Source organism: Zonotrichia leucophrys, chromosome 2 (assembly GCF_028769735.1).
Source record: "Zonotrichia leucophrys gambelii isolate GWCS_2022_RI chromosome 2, RI_Zleu_2.0, whole genome shotgun sequence".
NCBI classification, from domain to species: Eukaryota; Metazoa; Chordata; class Aves; order Passeriformes; family Passerellidae; genus Zonotrichia; species Zonotrichia leucophrys.
The window spans coordinates 70,867,209-70,888,541 of NC_088171.1; the positions used below are offsets into that span (position 1 = coordinate 70,867,209).

The 21,333-nt window shown below is 42.2% G+C and overlaps 1 protein-coding gene across 5 annotated transcripts; it reads left to right on the forward strand.

Annotated features, from left to right (window-relative positions):
- Positions 1–694: 694 nt before the first annotated feature.
- LOC135443207 (MARVEL domain-containing protein 3-like) lies at positions 695–21,067 on the forward strand. 5 transcript variants are annotated; one of them, XM_064703435.1, is made up of 4 exons: positions 695–774; positions 2,269–2,424; positions 5,759–5,937; positions 19,437–21,067. In XM_064703435.1, exons 2-4 carry the CDS (start codon positions 2,309–2,311, stop codon positions 20,135–20,137), a joined length of 996 nt encoding a protein of 331 aa, XP_064559505.1. In that variant the 5' UTR covers positions 695–774; positions 2,269–2,308; the 3' UTR covers positions 20,138–21,067. The 5 variants fall into 5 exon arrangements, with proteins under 5 accessions (XP_064559505.1, XP_064559503.1, XP_064559504.1 ...); XM_064703433.1 differs by lacking the exon at positions 695–774 and adding an exon at positions 1,118–1,162; XM_064703434.1 differs by lacking the exon at positions 695–774 and adding an exon at positions 1,294–1,376.
- Positions 21,068–21,333: the final 266 nt, after the last annotated feature.

The following is a 21,333-nucleotide window of genomic DNA, read 5'->3' on the forward strand; positions in this document are numbered from 1 at the left end:
TCCTGAGGAGACCAGCACATTGTTCCTCTCTAAGAGAAACATCACAGGCTGGCAGCAGGGCGACACAGCCCCTGCCGATACACCCCAGGGAGGGCTTTCAGCAGAGAGACCAGGGAAGGAGACTGCATGCATTCAAATGGCTGTTTATCCAAAACATGGCTCTGCACCAGAGGAGAGTTTATCTGCTTACCTCCCTGTGCAACCTGTCTAGTGTAACACAGGCCATTCCCTGTGTTACACAGCTGCTCCTGGGCACAAGCTTCACCCATCATCTTTTACCTCCTTCCCTTCACCCCACCAGCCCCCCATTCTGTGGGGCTTTCTGCTCTGAACGCTGCCAGTCAATGGAGGTGGCTTTAGAAAAACAACAAGGCAACCTGTGGGGACCTTGAATTTCAACTTTATTAACCCTCAGGCTTTATATCCTTGGTGACCAAATTCTTCCTCAGCACTGTAGGGCACAGGGACATTACTAAATTAAAGAAAGGCCGGGTTGTGGTGTGCTCCCAGAGACCTGCCCATCCCCACCGCCCTTGTTCCTATTCACTGGGGAGGAGGAAAGGGCAAGAACGCTGGTGAAAGGTTTGGAGTGCAGATCCCATGAGGAGCGCCTGAGGGAGCTGGGGGTGTTCAGCCTGGAGAAAAGGAGTGATCGGGGGTGATGTTATCGCTCTCTACAGCTGCCTGGAAGGAGGGTGTAGCCAGGTGGGGGATGGCTTCTTCTCCCAGGGAACCAGCGACGGAACAAAAGGACACAGCCTCAGGCCGTGCCAGGTGAGGTTCAGGATATCAGGAAGAATTTCTTCACATGAAGAGTGATTAGACATTTGAGTGAGCTGCATAGGGAGGTGGCGGCCTCACCATTCCTGGCGGTATTTAAGGAATGCCCGGACGCGGCACTCAGTGCCATGGTCTGCTTGACATGGCGGTGTTGGATCGCAGACTGGACGTGATGATCGCAGAGATCTCTTTAAGTCATTTCCAACCAAACCGATCCTGTGATTTCGTAACTCTGCTCACCTTTCCCGGCTGCCGAGGCAGGAGCGGCGGGGCTGGGCCCGGCAGGGCAGGCGGGAGGCGGCCGGGCCGGGCCGGGCCGGGAGGGCGGTGCCGGCGGCCGCGGGAGCTGCTGAGGGCGGGACGGAGCTCGGCGCTCCCTCAGGTGAGGGCCGGGGGTCGCGGGCCTTGGCCCGGGGGAGCGGAGGTGCCCGCGGGAGGTGCCCGGTGTGTCCCGGTGTGTTCCGGGGCAGCGCCCGCGCCAGGGCCACCCCCGGGGCCCCACGGGGGTCTCGGGTCTCTGCGGCGGCACCCGGAACCTTTCCCGGCGGAATGGCTCCTGCCCTCGGGGGAAGGCGCTGCCACTTTCCCTCTTAGATGTAAACAGAAATTAATTTATTCATTTATTTTTGTATGTTTATCCTAATTTATTCCTTATTTTTGTATCTTTATATTTGTTGACTTTATAGCGCCCAAAGGAGATGGAGGAAGGCTATCAAGCCTTGATCAGTGCAAATTAAACCGACTGCAGACGCTTATGCAGGGATGATGAAGGGCTGTGATGAAGGCAAATGAGCCTAAAGATTGCTCAGGTGTTTGAAGTCTGTTTCCCTATTTTACAGGTTTGGGCTTAATCGTGTCGCACTAGGAAAGATAAAGAAACTTTCAGCAAATAACAAACTGCTGGTATTTAATACGGAATTATCAGGGTATAACTTCTTGCCAGCTCGCTTTCAGCCCAGCACAGCTTTGCCGGTACCTAATGTTTATGTAAATCATAGGCAACGTGTGGTGGTGACTCTGCTTACACCCACGGGTGCCCTCCTCTTAGAAACTCCCAGGACAAAGGTCACAGCCTGCTCTTCCAGACTTCCCTGTGCCAGGGGCAGCTGTGGGCACACTCGTGCAGTGCACGGGCACTTGCTGGGCTTAATGCTTTACCTGAGACACAACATTGCAGATGACGAGTCTCAGTTCTTGGTGGACACGATCCCTTGCCCTGGCAGCAAAGGCAGAAGAATCAGAGCAGGCCTAGTAAATAAGCTGAGTGCAGTAAATGTCAGGTACGGAAACATTGCTCTTACTTGATGAAAAGGTAAAGAAAAAATTCCTGCTTTAATGAAGTTACTTTGTAGTTTAAAGGGTTTTACTTCCTTCACTTAAAGAAGTCTGTACTAATTTTGAATCAGCATTTAATGGAAGTGAGTGCTGGTCAATGAATAACTTTTAAGTGGAGCAATAAAATGGACTGGTTTTATTTCTCTGGCTCAGGAAGTTATTTTAGAAGGAGAGAATACATCTGAGAAACAAGATGTCTCATGCTGGGAGTCGATACCAAGATAAGCAACACCGGCACCATGAGAACCATAGATCTGACAGATACAAGGAAGACAGAAGAGCAAGAAAACCATACCTGCACAATGCAAGGTGCGTCTTTTTTTCTCAGAGAAATAGATCACAGCAGGTCTATAATGTCTGCCTTCTCTTTGCTTCTAAATAGGCTTAATTTACAATAGTAAAGAAAGCTGTGAAAGCATGAGCATACTGCACTTGGAAATTTACACTTAGAAATTTAACCTTTTTTCTTTGTTTTGAGCTGGAGACAGGACAGAAAGGCTGTGTAACACAGGCAGAGATGTGAATTTCCTGGGATGATCTCAATCAGCTTGGGTGACAAGTAGGTGAAATGTGGCTGTGAGTCTTTGTATAGTTCCTGAAGACACTGGTCAGCAGGTGACAGCAAGCTGTGGCTTGCCAAATATGCATTGTTTAAATAAGAATGTTACATGACTGAGACCAGCACAGGGACTTCGTGAACTCTCAAGTTGCTGTGAACATGTTCCTGTTAATCTGAAATAAAATTACTTTCAGTAGTCACTGTCAATAGATGAGTGCTTGTTGAAGTGTCTAAGGCTGTTGGCAGCACTTGAGAGTGGGTCAGCCCCTACCAGCACAATGAGCAGATCAACTAATGAGTTTCCAGTGCCAAATAAACTCTTAGGCTATTGCACTTCTCCTTCCAGCCTGGCCTGGCTGCAGCACGCTAGACGTGAGCTTAGGCTGTTTTCCTTTTAGGTCATACCAGTGCGTGGCTGCACTTTGGGAGAGAGGTCTGTAGATCCAAACACCACTGGCAAATTGGCCGTGGCAGCAGAGTGTTCATCTCTGCCATTTAGTCTCTGGGGACATGTAGGAGAATTTCAGAATAAGGGCAAACAGGGAGAGGAGATAAATATAATGGAGATTATTGAAAAGCTGAAATACTGAAGTACTCCCTGATAATATGCATTTTAGTAAGGAAAACAGGATGACAATAAAAGGAGCAGAGGAGAGCACTGTGTGGACTACAAGTAATACTTATGGATAAGTATAAAACACTTGGATAGCACTAAAACTATTGCATCGTGAATGTAGCTAATGAATTTTCTTTCCTGTCTCTCTTAAATTATGAAAATTGGAGAGAAATGGGAAAAATGACCAGCCTAAGAATCATCCTCAGAAGCTGAATGCCTGGCCTTAGCAAAAGCAGATATTGGCAAGCAGTATAGTTAAATTATCTTGAACATATTAGAAATGAGAGCAGCTAATGCCAGTAACACATTAATAGCACAATGGAGAGAAAAAGAAAAAGCAAAAGAGCTGGAGGTTTGATGGGGGCTTTTTTTTCCTTTCATGTGTAGCATAATATAAGCAATGTGTGAGAGGCTAGCAATAAATTAAACCACCACTTTTTAATAAAGCACTTCTCTGGATTTCTTGGTTTTGCTGTTAGTTTTATGTGTTTGGACTTGTACATCGAAAATTGATGGATGGACTGTAAAGGTTCACAGACATCCCTGTATCCACCAGGGATTAGAGGAAGGGAAGCTGCAGTTGCAAATCTGTAACAGCCGTGAAGATAATTCTTAGAGTCAAGTCAAGCATCTGGGGGCCATCAGACCCCACTAAAACTGATTGAAAAACTTTTCTGTCAGTTGTTTTGAAGGAGTTTGGCTTAACCCAACAGCATTTCCTCTGCTTGGTTCTCATGGAGTTCTCATGGGTTTTGGTGAAAACTTTGGCCGATCGATCAGAAGACCAGTGGACCCTGTAATGAAATACATGGGAAGAATTTCATGGAAGCTGTACTTTGGGTGCCTAATACTTTCATCCCTGATGAACTAGACTTTCTAGCCAGAGTATTTCCCTTTCCAAATGCATTTCTGTCTGAAACTCCTACAGCAACCTTCTTCCCAGTGCTGAGGAGAATTACCTAGAATGATAAAATCCTCAAGAAAAACAACAGCAAAGGTGGCCAGAACAGGGCATAGTGAGAAAAAAAGGCATCTAAAAAAAAGGATTTCTTTTCCCCCTAAATGTGCTTTGCTGTTGAACATTGAGGCAGGAGGGGGGGGTTGGTTTGATTTTTTGTCTTGTTTTGTTTTCTGGCAAGTAACAGGAAACAATAGAGAGAAGCAGCTGCATCAGAAGTACCAAAGGGATTGCTTTCAAGTTACTGGAAGTCTTATAAATCACACAGCTTATTTAATTTATGTGACACAGCTGCACAGGATGCTTTGGTAGTTGCACAAGACACAGGACAGAGGTCAGAAAAATCAGAAATGTTTCAGCCAAATAGAGCTGTTGGCAGCTAAACACGGAGACGTTAGCATTGGTCTTGTTATTGAATGCCTTAATTAAAATGTAAGAACTACAAAGAACATGATTTAATGTGGATGAACGAGATAATATTGGGTCTGGAGTTGGATGAAGATAAACCTTAGTGAAGTGCAGTGATACTAGGAAACAAAACTACAGTTGAAAATGCTGATCTGTGGATAAGAAATTCAAGATAAAAAGGAATACAAAGAAGACTTTTAAAAATAATAATGCTGAATGAGACTTAAAATACCCTTTAATAACAAACTCATCCAGCTGTACCTTGAAAAAGGCAAGCTCTAATTCTTCTTCAAATGAGGGAGAAAATTCCTGTTAGACCACACAAATTTGCAGCCAATGTTTCTTTTGAGTGTTAGCTCACTTTAAAGGGAAAATTGCACTTTTCCTATAAAATAACCTAAATCTCACCAACTTTAAAAATCATCAGGCTTCAGATATGGAGCTTATGTCATTGCAGAAAACTAGACCATTGTATCAATGAAGAGACTAACTGGAGACAGGAGAAATGGATCTTTTTGGGGAGGAGGGTTGATTTTAGATTCTTCTTCAATTATCTTCAAGGACCTCAAAAATTTGAATAGGCTGTTTTTTCCCTAGTTTAAAATCTTTATCTGTTTATTTTAATAGCTTTTATTCTTTTAAAAGACATCTTTGTGAGAGACGCTAGTTGGAAGTACAAACACCCATTAAATAGTTGTGCTACTTTGCACATTTATTATGCCAAAATCTCTCTCATTTCTATTATCTGGCCTGCTATGGAGTAGCTAAATTGTTTGGTTTTCGTGAAAAAGTTGTTATTTCCTCCTTCTACCTTTTGCCAGTAAGCTAAACAGTTCAGCCAGCCTACCCAGTGAGTACCGCTGTTTTCCAAAATAAGGACCATTGAATGCAAATATCCTTGTGAACATGGATTTATGCAAGTTTTTGGGATATTTGCTTTCAAAACAGGCAAGCAAAAAAAGGTCAGATGCCTGTGAAGCAAACTAGTTGCTTCCACTGAGAGGAGCATCTGATAATTTCTCATGTTCTAATGTTCAGGAGGACATTAGAACATTCCTTTCTCAGGTTCAGGAGAGACTATGACCTAATGTATGACCATCAGTTGTTTACTCCATTGTAGAGACATCCGAGGTGGCCAGCACTCAAGGACTTCTCCTGTTTGCTCAGACCCTTACTCTAAAACCTCAGGAGCAGCACACGAGTATTTTGGCCCACCACCAGAGTTTTATCCTCCCAAGGAAAGCTTCTCAATGAAGTGTTCAAAGGTATGCACAACAAGAGGTATGTGAGACTCTTATTGCCTGCCATCCACCCCTCTCCTTCCAAGGACTTCTCTTGGATTTGGTTTCTGTGTTTAGAAGCACACCAAAGTAGAGCTAGAGGAATAATATTATAATAAAAGAAAACAAATGGGAAAAAAAAACCTACCAAAAAAAAAAAGGCCACAAGGACTGAGAGAGTTAATGAATGGCATAACTGAGGGTTATGCCATTTTAGACACCTAAAGGCAATATTTATACAGATATTTAGATACTTGAAAATACATCTCTGGGATATGCATCCAGAGCACCACGGTAAGTCATGTGTGTAATCAGCCAGTCTGTGCAACAAGAGTTAGCCTTTGGGATTTAGGAATAAAATAGACATTTACATCTGTGAGCAGTTTAGAGATGGCTCTTGAAGGTTTGATGATAGTTTGTTTCCCAATCATTCTTCTCACACTTTTTATCAATTCTGGATTTACTCCAGTTATCACTCATACATCTTTATAAAGCATCATTACGGGAAACAAAATTTTTTTCTGGACATGAATCCAATTAAACAGTTTTGGAGAAATAACTTGGGTTTTTCTTAGGAAGAAAGCAACTGCAACAAGGACAGAAATGAGCCTTAATGTGGGAGGAAATCAGCCTTAGTAAACTCATTCTTGTAAACTGAAAAAAAAGAAGTTGTTAAAATATTCATTACCCTTGAAAGTTTTCCCTCTTTCAGGGCACTGATCATTCTCACCTTGTCTGTAGGAAAGCTCCACTGCAGTCTGAGTTGAATTTGCAGCTAGGTGCAAAATCTTTGCCTGATGTCTATAAATAGACTTTCAGTGTCCTCCAGTAGAGAGAAAAGTGAAGAGATTAGCTGTTGGAAGTAAATTAAAGCACATAATGTTAGATTATTTCTTCACTCCATGTAGGAAACTTAAGTAGCACAATCAATTTAGTATTTCTCTGTATGTGGATCTGTGAATAATTTTAAGAGTGAGATGAACTATTTTGTCTTAAAAATATGTTATGTGTATTAGTATGCAGTTTGGTTTTCATTTTCAGATGTAACTGCAAACATTAGTAAAGGTTTAATGACATGGAGCCATACTGATATTTTATCTATTATTAAATTGTATCATCAGTTTCTTCTTTAAACAAACTGAATTATTTTAACTTGTCTGAAAAGCTGCATAAAACTCCATGCCCTGTTTTATCAGAGCTTTAGAAAAATGGAGTGGCAAGTTAGTTTTAGTTTCCAGTTTCACTGATTGCTTGGACTTATGGATAGCTTAATATCAATATCTGGGGGGTTTTCCCCCTGCATTTGCTTTTCATTATTTCAGTGCATTAAACATAATTAAGATTTTTTTAAACGTCCTAGTTTTGGATACATCAGTTGATGATGATGATTTTACTCCCACCCCTCCCCCAGGTATTGCTCAGTGTTTTCCAAAAATTTCATGTCTGAGCTTGCAGTGGAGGAGGGAAAAGAGATCATGCAGAAAATAAACTCTTTTATTAGCAACCTTATTTTAAAAAATAAAATATATTGAAGGTTGATAAGATTATGAGAATGTTACTGTCCTGTTTAGTTTCTGGAAGTACCAAGATTTAGCAGACTTTACTAGAATTGTTTTGCAGAATTCTGTATTCCCTGCAGTTATGGTAGATGCTGTAAATGAACAACATGGATTGTTTACTAAGAAGTCAGTGCTTTGGAGCTGCAACACTATAGAGCATGAAATGTTCCTGTAAATACTTATTAACCATCTCCTTCTTTTCCCAGTGATTTTTCAGCACTCTGGTGAAATTTCCCCTTCCCAATCACCATCATTTTAATATAAACTAGACTCAAACAAGGCTGGGAAATGAAGTGATGAAGCACAATCTTTCCCAAAGCAACAACTGAAATGTGAACCTCAGTTTTTGACTGTCCACAAAGTAGTTGAGCTTTGGGGCTTTTATCTTTTGCCTGGCAGACAAACACCTAGGTTATGTTCTTTATGCATTTTGAGCAGTTCAGCAAACTGCTAAAGCAGTTTGGCAAACTAGAGAGGAATTCTATACAACCAGAGCTATGGCTTCACCCAGATAGTTCCCCCTTCATCCATGTTTTTACCACCTATATCCCAAAAAACTCAAGCTGAATTTGAGAAATAAGCAGCTGGATTTTTTAGGGATCCTTTAAACAGCTTAGGACCTTAGGATGCTTTAGAACCTCATTCTCCTGTCTTTGTTATTACCCCAGTCCCTCCCTATTCCCTGTCCCCTTTTTTTCCCCCCACAACCACATTAGGACAATAAACCCAAATATAGTGGAAGAAAAAACTGATACTGACCCCTTTTGCTGGTAGGAACATTTGATACCATCTAAGAAACTTCAAAACAATCTGCTCTTTTTTAATCCTTCCATCTTGAAAACAGAAGGAGAAAAAAGTCTGTTAAAATATTTTATGAGGGATACCTATTCAAAGCCATTCAAGTGGGATCACAGGGACAGCAGTGCTGGATCATACGAGGCACTTCATCACTCTTCCCCCCAAGAAATGGACTAAAGTACAAACTTAGGAGGACCCTCAAAGTTTGGACCAGTAGAGAGTAAGCTGTCTTCTGGAATAGACTCCAGACTTTGGACTGGTGGAATTTCCTGAATTGGAAGACTGCACTCACATCTGTTGTGTTTAATACCTCTTTACAGGACTATGAAATTGGTTTAATTCTCTGCTGAATCGCTTTTTTAAATGTTTGACCTTCACATTACCTTAAGATAAGGAGTTCCAGAGTTTCACTTGAAGTACTACTGTTTCATTCCTTAGAATGTTTAAAAGAAGGTGTTTCTGATTCTGATGGTATTCTAAATATGTAGTGATAATCTCATATATTCAGCTTCTCTATGAGATTTATGGTTTTAGAATGAAGTCTTCCCTTTTTCCCTGTGCCCCTTCTTCACAGATTGAACAATAGCCAGCTTTGGTCAGTTTTCCAGTCTTATACCTTTTCCAGGTCTACCACACCTTTTTGAGATAGGCTGACCAGAAATGCAGTAAAAATTCCCTATAAATTCCAGAAAGAATCAGACATCTGCCTAAAGGCTCTGGTTCTGTAATCCTATTCTAATGCTTCCTACCTTATGTGTGGTGTTTGACTATCAGTGAACACTGAGCTGATGTTTTCAAAGAAAGCTACCTGAAATGGAAATGTTTTGCTTAGAACCCATCTGTGTGCTCTGTCCACAGGGGCATTGGTTGTTTGTGGGTATTTCTGTACAACCATGAGGTGGAGGTTGCTTATTAAACACTGATTTCATTAATTGCTCATTCAAAGCTTGAGCTCTTAACAGCCTACCAATTTTACTGTTGGCAAACATGAAGAAATTTTTATGATTATTTTTATTAAAGCAGACTTCACCATCTCAGTTTTCAATCTTTTCAGTTCATTAGTCTGTGCATCCACCATAGTATTTTGGTATGTAGTTTTGAGCTGGACATGCTTGGAACTTCCCCTTACAGGTCTTTGGGCCATATTGCAGAGCAGACCCAGGGTGCACAAACTGTATTTTCTTTGGATAGAACTAAATGAAAGAGTGAGCTGTAACTACTAGCAGGCACTCTGCCCTTTGGAACAAACTAGAGCCGAAATGAAATACTTCTCTCTCCCCAGAAAATGCCTGTCCTGTAGTCCCTGTGTCTTCAACAAGATTTGCAACTCTGCAAGTGCCCTCCCACTGCACTGCCAACATGGGCACACTGGTGAGAGGCAGCACAAGCCAGAGATTGCTCCCTTAACTCTAGTTGCCTGAAAACTGGCTGCTTCCTTTTTATTACCCTTTAACCACTGCTAACCAGTGAAATGATTGTTTATCTCACAGGAGCTTGGGTCATTTAAGCTTGTGTCATTTTTTCATATATCTGCTGATTCTTTTAAGTGACTTCCCTGTAAAACTCTCGACTATTCCCCACTATGCTGTCTTTATGTCTAGTTTCTATATATTGGGTGATTTTACACAGGAAAGCTGCACTTGTGGGCCTGCAGGTTACAGATCAAAAGGCTGTGGAAACTGAAGTGTGCCACTTTCTCTTTCTGCAGTAGTGAAGCAGATTGAGGGGACAGCTTATAGACTTACCAAACTGCCTAGATGCACTGTATAATTTACGGGAATTTGAAATAAACTGTGATAAAGACAAACCTTTCATTAACTAAAGAACTGCTGCTTGCAATAGCCATTTCTTACTGCTTACACACAATATATTACATATGTCATTTAAAGCAGCACCTCTTGAAAACAGCAAGAGTTTTTTGACCTGGGGATGCTTAAGGCTGAAATTCTGTCAGAAGGAAGCATTCAATTTGCTTTTCACAGTGCAAGTAAAATTTATGTAGTTCTCTATTCTATATAGAAAACCTAAATTAGTAACCATTTTGCCTTTCAAATAACTCCCCTAGATATACTTAAAATATAACCAGATTCAGTGCTTTTGTTTAGCAGATGGAATGAAAAAAGTGTTCAAGGTTGGCTGCCTTCCTTCACCTCAGTGAAAGGAAAAGCTGAGTTGAACCCAGGAGTGAATTGCTGATAATAAATTGGTCTCAGATATTTGGTCACTTGACCTTCAAAACTTTTAATTTTCTTTTTATTATATTTATTATATTGGTGTGAAAGAAGTGGAGCAATGCAATTCTTGGATAATGCCTCCTGTAGTTTTTCTTAAATAGCAGACATAAAATTAAGTTTCTGCCATCTTTGGTCAGTATGTGACTCAGAAAATTACTTGTGCTTTTGCTTTCTATAGAATTGTACTGTGCTGGTCATGACTCCTGAGCAAATAACTTTTTTCTTTTTTTTTTCAACCCATTTGGCCTTTAAGGGAGACAACACTGAAAAGGTTACGAAACAGTTTGTGAGGGAGCAAGTATAATTGAATCCCTGTTCTTTGCTGCTATGAATACAGCTTTGCTCCTTGAATAGTGTTAGATTTCTTAAGCATATTGTAGGCACTTCCAAACAATCATGCCTTTAGCCTACATTCTAACATCCACAATTGTTAAAACCTTCAGACCAATTTCCTCTCAGAAAAAGACAGTATTATGGTTTGTAACAACATGAAAAGTCTCCAATTTCAAGCATAGCCAGGAGGAAGTATCAAACTGAATTTCTTTGGAGGAGGAAATAGAATGAGGGAGTAACAATGACTTTCTCCAGGATACATTCATGCACTAACAAGCCGGCATTAATTCAAATGTAAACATCTATAAGCTTTTGTTTTTACAAAACACAGTTTTTTTCCCCTAGAGCTATGCATGCTGGGAAATACTCATAGAGTAGAAAAAAATACTGAGATGAGAAGTTAGCCAAGACACAGGGTTCACACAAATAAAAACTCGCTTTGAGTTATGCCATTGTTCTCAGCCATAATGCTGCTGTTGTTTCTTGTGTTGTGTTGTGATACTGCTCCTCCTGGAGTCAGACATGGGAGCAGGAGGGGGAAAACATTTTGTGGAGGACTCGTATCTCTTTCAGTGCTGTGGAGATGTTGGGGGAGAATAGTGGTCTGCAAGAGGCATTGGACTGAAGTAAAGAAATCTCCTGTAGCTTCAGGGATGCACGTCCAAAAACACTGAAGGGTCATTAAATGTGCATAGTGCAGGTAACTCTGTGTGTGAAAACAAGCATTTGACAAGTACATTCAGCAGCACGTTGCATCTTTATGGCAATGCAGGACACCTATACTCCTGTGGGAGCACCCAACAGGATTAGAAACTGTTGTGTTTTGTAGTCACCACCTTCACATTTTGCCCCCACAATGTGCTGTGCTTAGTTCCTTTAAATTGTGCCCAAAGCTGCTGAACACTGTTCCTGTGGCAGTATCTCCATGTATTTCTGCCTGAGAAGGGAGCACTAAGGTCCCCTATAGTCTCACAAGACAGCTTCCCCTTCTATCTTTTACAAAGTATATTTTAAATACAGCGTGACTAACAGGCTGAAGTTGCCATCAAGGTTTTTAATCTTGTAATTGTGAAGACAGATGATATTAATAGTGGGAATTGGATGGAGCTGTGCAGATTAAAATAATCCCAGTTATTCAAAATGCTTAATTAAAGCAGCAGAGTAACAAGATACAGCAGCAGAGCTGCAGGTAACCTTCCTTCCTGTTCTGATGTTAAAGTATTTCATTTGGAGCTCAGTCCTTTTTACTGTGAAATACAAACAGCCTTGAGCAGTTGGCTCTATAAAAACACTCAGGAGAGCTACACTACTTGCAGATGCCAAATCCTACCTTCAGCAAACTGTTGCCTTGCCAACACTCGGGACTTCACTCTGCCCACGTTTTCATATGAAATTATTTTCATCCACCTTTTGGCATTGTGCTAACATGTACACGGTTGTTTTTAGAGAAGGGAGAGCTGCAACTGAGAAGACTCACTAGAGTTGGCAGGGGAAGATGCTGGCAGAGTTGCTGTTAGGTGTGTGTTAGACTCCAGTCCATGCTTCCCATACTGGCAAATCTTAGGTTTGCTCGCTGCCATTACAGAAGAGTTACAGCATCTTTCTTTCTTGTGAGAGAACCAGGTTTGTCTTCCCTACATCTGACCCAAATTATGGGAACAAAGGGAAACTCTTCTCTTTAAAAAGTGGCTCACAAAGCCAATTGATATGGCAGACAGACTATCTATTGAATGTAGCTCTATTTCTTGAGCAAGTGATCCTAGCTCTCTTAAAGGAGAAAAATCCACCCAAACAGGAATGTTGCTCACCAAGTGTGACAACGTACAATTAGTGAAGTGAATGAGAAGCTCGGGTTCACAGGTGCCTCCAACTTGACCCACCTTCAGCCAGGCTATGATTACTTAAAGAGCAATAACACCCCAATCTTTGTACTTTCTAAAGGTGGCTCAGTTTCAGTTCAAACAGAGGGAGTGGCCATGGAAAGTTGGCTTACGGAACAAGAACGTTTCATTGTTTTCTGAACTCCTTTTAAAAAAACTCCTGCAAGCTGGTTTCAATACCAAGACACTTGTTTACTACTTGAAAGAACTATTGGTACATTAAGAAAAAAAGGGGAAAAAAGGCCATTTCCTGAAATGTAGAATGTGAGGTGACCATACAGAGACCTACCAGTGCTACAAATAGAATGCAGCCTTTTGCAGTTGTTAAATTTAAGCAGTACTGTCAAATACTACAGTTTAATGCAAGATCTTTTGCTTCCCACCCTCTCCAAAATTAGGAAAGATGACTCATGCTCAATTAGCAGGAGAGAAATCAAGAACATTCTAGAAGTGATGCTTTAAAGAACTACTGGGTACAAGTAAACCATAGCTGTTGTTCCCAGGCAAGGGCTGGGTTGTATTGAAACTGTCTTACAGTGGTGGGAAAATATGGGGATAGAGGATGATGCAGTTATTCAAGTCCACCCTTTCCTGTGAAAATTGGACAGCACTTTTTAGAGGATGGGAAGTTATTAAGCAGAAAGAATAGAGCAGGTGGGATAGTTGTTCTTTAAGGGAAGAGGATACACAGAAAAAACAGGATAATACATTTGGATCTGAGCACTCTGTGAATGCTAGACTTCTCTGAGTCATTAAAACCAAGGCTGGTCATCCTTTGAGATTTCCTAACAGTGTGATTATCTTGACTAAAGAGACACAAATTATTAAAAGGTTATTATAAAGTTTTTTTTCTAGAGCACATAAATAATTTAATTTTCCCAGTTTTAAACTGTTTTTTCAGTGATTTCCAGTAAGATGGATATCTCAAATGAGCATAAGTGTGTTGGGCACATCCATGCAATTTAGATGCATTTGGCTCTGAGTATGTGCATCCCTTGGGTCCTCTGAAAAGCCAAGATTTTGTTGGTGTTACATTGCCTAATTCTTGTGTTTTAGGGTTGGGTTGTTTTTTTCTGCCTTTGATTTTAGCATGACTAAGTGAGAGCTAAGTCCCACCACTGGCTGAAGAACACAGAGACCTGCAAAAATAATAGTGGTATGGGGGCTTGGGGGACATTTCTTTGTTTATGAAAAATCTGTGTATTGCCCTTATTCTGCTTTAGTGAAGCTGGTTGAATTCTTGTTACTGGTTTCAGTAAGATCTTGCTTTCAACATAAATGGAATAATGGTATTAGAAGAAAGGTATTAAAACATCTTTGCATCCAGATTTTATATTTTTGATCTCTTGCAACTGTTGTCTTCATTTCTTTTTCCTTGTTCAGTTCTCCTCCTCTGTTTTGGTTTCTCCCCATTTCTGTCACATTTTGTCCCCTTCCAAAAGCAGAGCCAAACCCTGCTTTACTTTGAAATTTTCTCCCTTTCTCCTTATCTTTTTCCTCCTGCTACTGACTCAGTTTAGCAGAGGGGTGACCAAAAGCTACACTGAGCTGTGCCTTCAGTCTCTGGGGAACGCCAAAGCTGCACTGGCAAGAGATTTCTCCCTTTGGGATCCTTTTCAGGAGTGACTGCTGCTTTTGTAAGTTGCTATATATGTTCAAAATACTTGTCTTCTCCTTTTTGAGGGGTAAAAGAAAAAACATGAAGATTATCTCTGAAAAGCAGAAAGCTTTTACCCAAACAGAGGGTGGGGGAAAAGAAACAAAATGCAACTTGCAGTGAAAAAGGCTTGGAGAAAGATTTTTCATGTATGTTGTAGCTTCTAACTCCTCTCTTCCCTTCTCCTGGAGCGACCCCTAATGGGATGTGACATGGGTGCCTCTGACCTGTGTGTCACCAGCCCTGCCACTGGGATCCAGGTGTCCAAGGGTGGCAGCCACACACCCCCAGGGCTGCCCTGGGTCCTGCTGGTCCCAGTGGTATGTGGTCTGCAAAGGAAGCCCAGGGAGAAGGCAAGCCAAAATGGAGAGTGGTAGACTTAGAATATTCTGGAATTACCCAGTGATGTTCACTGAAGAGGAGGGAATGATACAAAAAGAGAGAGGAGGAGGAGTCCATGTGCATTCAGTGGAGGAAGAAGGTGACTTCTGTCCCAGATACAGTGGAGAGAGACACTTTGAAGGCCTTTTCCATTAGTATGGCCCTCATCCAATCAGGGGAGTTCAAATGAAAGAGCCAGAACTGTCTGTCCTGCAAATTCATTTATGGCAATTGCAGAAACAAAGGAACAAGCAAGAATTGACCATTCTACTTTATGTACCCGTGTGTACACACACCACGACTCCCTCACCTGAACATCAGAGCTGCCCTGCCACAGTGCCTGGATGGAAATTCCTCTTTAGGGCTTCTGACACGAGACTTGAGTGCACAGCTGAGTTGCTGGGTACCACACATTCAGCCACAGGGTGGTCTTATGAGGCAGGGCACGTGGGTTTAACAGCTCACCTCACCTGAGAAGTGGAGTTTCTGGTCCTTCTCTGGTCCTGGCTGTTACTGCCCTTGCTAAACTCATGCCAACACAATTGCTCATCAGATATGCTGTGAGTCACCTCAAGAGGCTAAAGTTGCAGAACAAAACCAAGAAAAGAATTAAATAGTTTCCTGCTATTTTTAATTTATTTGAACAGCTCTTAGAAGGGCCTAATGTGGAGGTAAGGGAGAAAAGTAGTGACTGCCCAGCCAAGAGTGGGAGCTGTTTAAGTCAGCTGCCTGTGGGTCTGTACCCTTAACCAGCCCACGTGTCAGCTTTGCTGGATGGTCAAGCCCACTTTTGACAGAAGATAAAACCATTGTTCAATGGGTTGATGCCATGGAAATATCCCAGCAAGGGAAAGAAAAAGTGAATAGTACATAAATAGTATAAATTGGAAGGCTATATCATTGGTTATAGCAGGAAGCATACTCACAGTGAAAGACAACTGCAATCAAGCAAAATTAATAAGTAGGATACATTGAAATTACTATCCACTGCAGATTTAGATTTTATGGAACTAATGAAACAATTCTCTGGAAATCTCTGGCAACACCCACTTCTAGGTTGCAGCCCTTCTCCTCACCTTCAGTGCTGAAAAGCAGTGCAGGAAAGAGGCATAGGAAAGGAAATAGCAATCCAGGAGCCCTGACAGGACTCCTGTAACTTATTCAGTAAGGAGAGGGTTAGTTCCTAAAGCCACAGTATCGACGGTACTGATTTTAATACAAATACAAATGTGCTGATTTTAATACTAATAAGTAACATTTTAGGTAAATCCAAAGATGTTGAACCTGAGAAAGGAAAAAAATAACTAAACCAATAGAATTCTGAGCTGTTCAGACCTTTGGTTATTTTACACTTAAATCTTGCAATGCATTCAGTGTTGCATGGGATTAGGGAATTACTGTAGAGATAAGCAACTTCCCTGTAGGAAGACCTTTTGATTTCTGCAGATGTAATTCCAAAATGACATGGCTAACTGGCCTGTGAAAGCAGAAATGGCAGGGCAGACTCAGAAGCGTGGCTAATAACTCAATCCTTTCCACCAGCAGCACACTGCTTGACACAGGTCACTGCTAGGATGTGTCACCATACCTTGGCAGAGCTAAGATTCAAAACTTACCTGTCCTTTTATTCCTTGCTTCTCAAATCTGTCTCTATCCTGTTATACTTTATACTCTATACTCTCTCTTTCTCTCTCTCTCTCTCTCTCTCTATATATATACTCTGTATAGTCTCTATACCCTATCCTGTTATATAGATGTAGGATTTTGTATGAACTTGTAACTATCACAGATTAGGGTTGCAAGAGGCTTTTAGGGTTACAGGGTTGGAACATACTGTAAGGCTTAATATTTCCATCAAAGCCCTGGTGATTATACAACGTCTTAGGCATTTCCACTAATTGTCTGCTACGTTTATAAACCCAGCTGGCTGTCATCATAGACCTGTAATTCATTCTACATACTGCTTATCATTTTAAAATTGTCTTTAATACAGGAGGCTTTGTTCTTGCACTTTCTTTTAAAAAAATCCAAGTTAATCCAGATGATACAAGTGATTGGTGAAGCAGCTGCTGCTGAACCTCTCTCCATTGTTTAGTCACTCTAATCAATTCTACAGCAGGCATGTGTCACAACTGTGTGGGTACATACAAAACCTGTCCAACCTGAAAGCCCTGTCTAAGGAGATTTTTCAGGAATGCCTTTAAAGCATCTACTGCTGTGGTTAAAAATACAGTAGACCTGCACTTACCACATTTGTCATCCCGTTATCAGTCAGCTGAGCAAAGTCAAGGGGTGGCATACAGAATGTGTGTGAACACAGAAAGTTTTGGAGCAGCATCACTGAGGATTGGAGTCAATTATAAATGTGGGGAGGTTAGCAGCAGGCAGTGACTACTTTGAGAACAGAAAATTGCCTTTTCCACAGCTCAGCAAGGTGAGGTGGAGGAAAAGTTGATGCTTGGCAGGTCAGGGGGCCTCAGTACACACAGATGAAAAGGAAATTCTGAAGTCAGCAGCTGACTGATCATGAGTTCCCAACTACCAAGTAGCCAAACATACTTAAAATTTATGTTTCCCTTAATCAAATGGTTTTTCCTCCACGTAGACTTGTAAGAACTGTTTCCTGCTGGAACATCTATGAAATCAATAGTCAGCCTTTAGAAAGGGAAGTGCCCTCCTGCATCCAATACTGTCACACTGTCTAAGGGCCCTCAGGATCTAAGCTGACTCCCTGTATTTGGAAGGTATAATGTACAACTCAACTGAGCAGACAAAAAAAAAAAAAATCCCACCTGACTGAGTTCCAATTAATGTTCTGCACAGCTACTACTCTTTCAAAATACTATGAACAGTCCTAGTAAAGTGATGACTCCTTACCTATTAAAAATTACGAGTCTTTTGGCTGCATTATTTGAATTTGGTACAAGAAGTTCCAAATCCTAACTCCTGGGCCAAAAGTTAAATTTCTCTCTACGTTTAGCTCCACAAATACATCCTTTAAAATACTTGAAGCCTCCTGATGAGACTTGGTAACCAGCACAGATATTGCCCTGCTTCACAGAAATGGTTGTGCAGAAGGGTCAAAGAAAAGGCATGCTGCCATGCAGAAATCAGCATCACCTCTGAAGAACACATACACAGAACTGCTCACTTGGTTCCTCTTGAACAAGGGGAGAATTTTTGTCTGCTCTAACTAACACTACCTTCCTGTGCAGAGCAAGTAGCAGCAGGAAAGGACTCATTACCTTAGCCCTCTGTGGGGGGAGTAAGAAGGGGCAGAATGGGAATATCTGATAATCCTTCATTGTGGCTGTCACTGGCTTTCTTTGGTTAGAAGCATCTGGCAACACAAGAGAGGAATTTGTTTATTTCCCTTGTGTTCCTGCTTCAGCCCTTCCTTTTCAAGCCCATACAGCCTTGACAACAACTGAGCCATTGCTCAAGAGGGAAATGCCATGTGGATCAGCACTAGTAGCATAAAATGAAAGTCTGTGCGCAAACCACAGATTCTGCTCCACTTTAAAGACAAATATAGGACCACTGTGTCAAGCATCTTACATTCTTGGCTGTCAGACAGCAATGGAATAATAAGATTTACAATTCTGTAATTAACTTCAGAACTTTAGAGCAACACGCCTGACACGCTAAGGGTTTTCATTTCCCCAGTAGGCAACTCTAGCTGTGCTACGCTTCAACATCCGTCATGTTTGCTAATCTTAGTCTGACCCCTAGTGAGCTGTCACAGAATAATCAGATTTATCAAACATGAGGCAGCTTCCTGAGAGGCTGCTACCACAAAAATAAGTAATTTCTCCCCTTTTCAGTTCTGAGTTTTGTTCGTATTTTTTCCCTTAAAGATACTTGGTTACTATTACTAGTAGCCTAACATAAGAAAAAGTGAAGAGCCAACTCAGAAGTTGTAAGGCTTTCTTCTGAAGGTCAGGGTGTGAAAGAGTGCATATGACCTAGTATCAAATTCACTTAATTTATTTCTGCATACAAGGTGAGTTTTGCTTCCTTACCCTTACTCTCCTTTTTTGCCTTTTTTTTTTTTTGTGCAATCAGAAACGCCTTCAGAGTTACGAGTGATTTTTGTCTCTTAAGGAGCTAGAGTGCAAGTTGCATCTGGTTAGATAGTAAGTTGAAATTAACAAATACCTTCACAGAAAAAAAAAAGGTGTAAGTTCAGGTAGTAAATGTGTTTTGAAGGACTGAAGTAACGTGCACGATTTTTCAAGCTGTTAGAAGCTTCTAGGTTTTTGTCAGCATCAGCCTCAGCATTTTGTTCATACTGGATATTTCTTGCTCAGTGTGTTTATGCCAAGTAGTTACAGGCCAAAATATAATCACTGTGCGCTTGCCTTGGCAGTAACACAAGCTCTGTAAAATTTTTATGGATTTCTTTTCACTGCATGAAGATCCATCTATCAAGCACACTGACAAATTAAAAAAAATAATTTGCCCAGCCTCCAAAATGTACCCGTGAGAGTTCAGGCTTCTCTTTTTTTTTTTTTTTCCAAGTACTTTTCTGTAGCTGTAGCCAAGAGGAATATCTCAGTATTAGTACTCTCTGTCTATGGTTTTGGTGTACTTCTGTCACCCACAGCTTGCACAAGATGTGGTTTTGACACCTATTCCCATCGTTCTGCTCCTCCCAGGCATTTTGAAGTTCGTGGAAATCACGGTTAACCTCCTGGTGCTGATTTGTGTGGGCGCTTCCCAAGCCTCCGTTGCAGGCTTCACGTCCCTCGGAGGCTTCGGATCCTTTAACCTGAATTCAGCCTACAGCCCCTTTGAGGGCACGGAGCTGCGGGAGGTGAGGGAGCTGGACATGCAGTTCACCCAGATGAGAGCCCCTTGCGTGTACGGCGGAGTGGCCTTCAGCTTGACAGGGGCCACGCTCACCCTCGTCTTCCTCGTTGTGGGGGCAAAACCCATCCATCAGCTCCGGATGGGGCTGCTGCTAGGCGAATGTGCCTTCAGCCTGCTGGCTGGCCTGGCGTACCTGGCAGCCGTGGGGCTGTACCTGCACTTTGTCAGGCAGGTGAACGCCACCGAGGTGTGCAGGAGGCGCGAGCGGCTCTACGCGCGCCGTGGCTACACCTCCATGAGCTGCGACGTGCAGGGCGGCGACGCGGCCGTCGGCCTCTTCGGGGTCGTGGCTTCCTGCCTGTACTTTGCCAGCTTTGTGCTCTGCATCCTCGCTATCCGCACCGTCCGGGCCTTCCGGAGCCACGCGGCCAAGGCTCAGCACAGCCCCGAGGGCAGCCTTAGAGTCAGAAGCATCAGAAACCACCACGCTGTGCACAGGAACTCTGAAAGCTCCCACAACGTCCAGGCTCTCGCCACGTTAGTGTGAAATCAGCTCTGGGACTGTGCCAGAGAGCTGAGGCTTCAGCAAAGGATGGACACTCACAAACAGGCAGCCAGCCCACAGTTTATTTTCCTGCAAGGTGCTGAAGTGTGTATTGAATCACCAATTGCAACCATACTGCTACAACATGATGTAATAAAATCGACATTGAGTGACTGTTTTAACAAGGATTTCTGCACCGGTCTCTCAAGCTGGACTCCTGCATTTAAAATGTGTTTCATTGTAATGTTTTCATCCTGCACAGAGCAAATCCAAACAGCAGTGGGCTTTTAAGAGGTTACAACTGCGATGCTGCCAAACTTGAGCTAACAACCACTTCTTTCCCTCTCCCATGACATAGGGAATTGAACACACAGCTAAAATGGGCAGCTTTCAACAGATCCTGTGTCTGTTGTGTGTCCTGTTCCTTTATCCTACAGTGCTCACAAAGCAAAGAACACCCGAGTGCTTCTCTGAATCCTGTCCGAAGTTACACTTGTAACCTTTTTTGCCTGGGCTAGTGAAGCATTTTATCTTTGGAGTCACGGGGGTTTACTCATGCCGATCATGTGCTCCCTGAGGAATGCCGCTGGGGGAACTAGCTGCAATGTCAAAGGCAGCATTCAGGGTCCTTATCCAGTTTCCTACTAGGTTTTCCCATCTCACTGAGCAGAGATCAGAACCTGAGAGGCATCACACTGGTCAGGTATCAGCTCAGTAAAGATACCATTTGTTTCTGTAAGCACCTAAACGAGGTTTGGCTTGCTGACTCCACAGCCAGTAGTGGGCAGAGCCTGGATCAGGAACATGCTGCCTGTCCTGGGAATGCCGTAACAATGACAGAAAGTACATGTACCCTTCCAATATCTAAACAGGCAAAGCATGAGTGAACAGCGGTAATTGTATGCCCCAGGGTTGAGAAAATAAATTTAAGAGAACATCTTTCAAGAGTCCTTTGTTTGAGGCAGATGAAACAGATCACTGGTCCTCAAAGAGGAGGGAGTGGGAGAAAGAAAAGGCTGTTCTTCAAGTGCATGAGATCTGTCAGCTTGAGAGGAGGGAAAGCTCTGGCCGTTTTCATTCTTTTCAGTTTTGTCTGGCTCACAGTCATTGCCCAGATGAGGCTTTTCTGAACCATAGTAGAGCTTGTTCACTGCATACTTCATACATACACGTATGTATACACACACACACACAGATCT

What these genes read in the sequence shown, in the direction of transcription:
- LOC135443207 (XM_064703435.1), top strand. Translation starts at nt 2,309, where the DNA reads ATGTCTCATGCTGGGAGTCGATACCAAGATAAGCAACACCGGCACCAT. An exon ending in CCATACCTGCACAATGCAAG is followed by an intron (nt 2,425 to 5,758) that starts GTGCGTCTTTTT and finishes TATGACCATCAG; the next exon opens with TTGTTTACTCCATTGTAGAG. An exon ending in AAAGGTATGCACAACAAGAG is followed by an intron (nt 5,938 to 19,436) that starts GTATGTGAGACT and finishes TGCTCCTCCCAG; the next exon opens with GCATTTTGAAGTTCGTGGAA.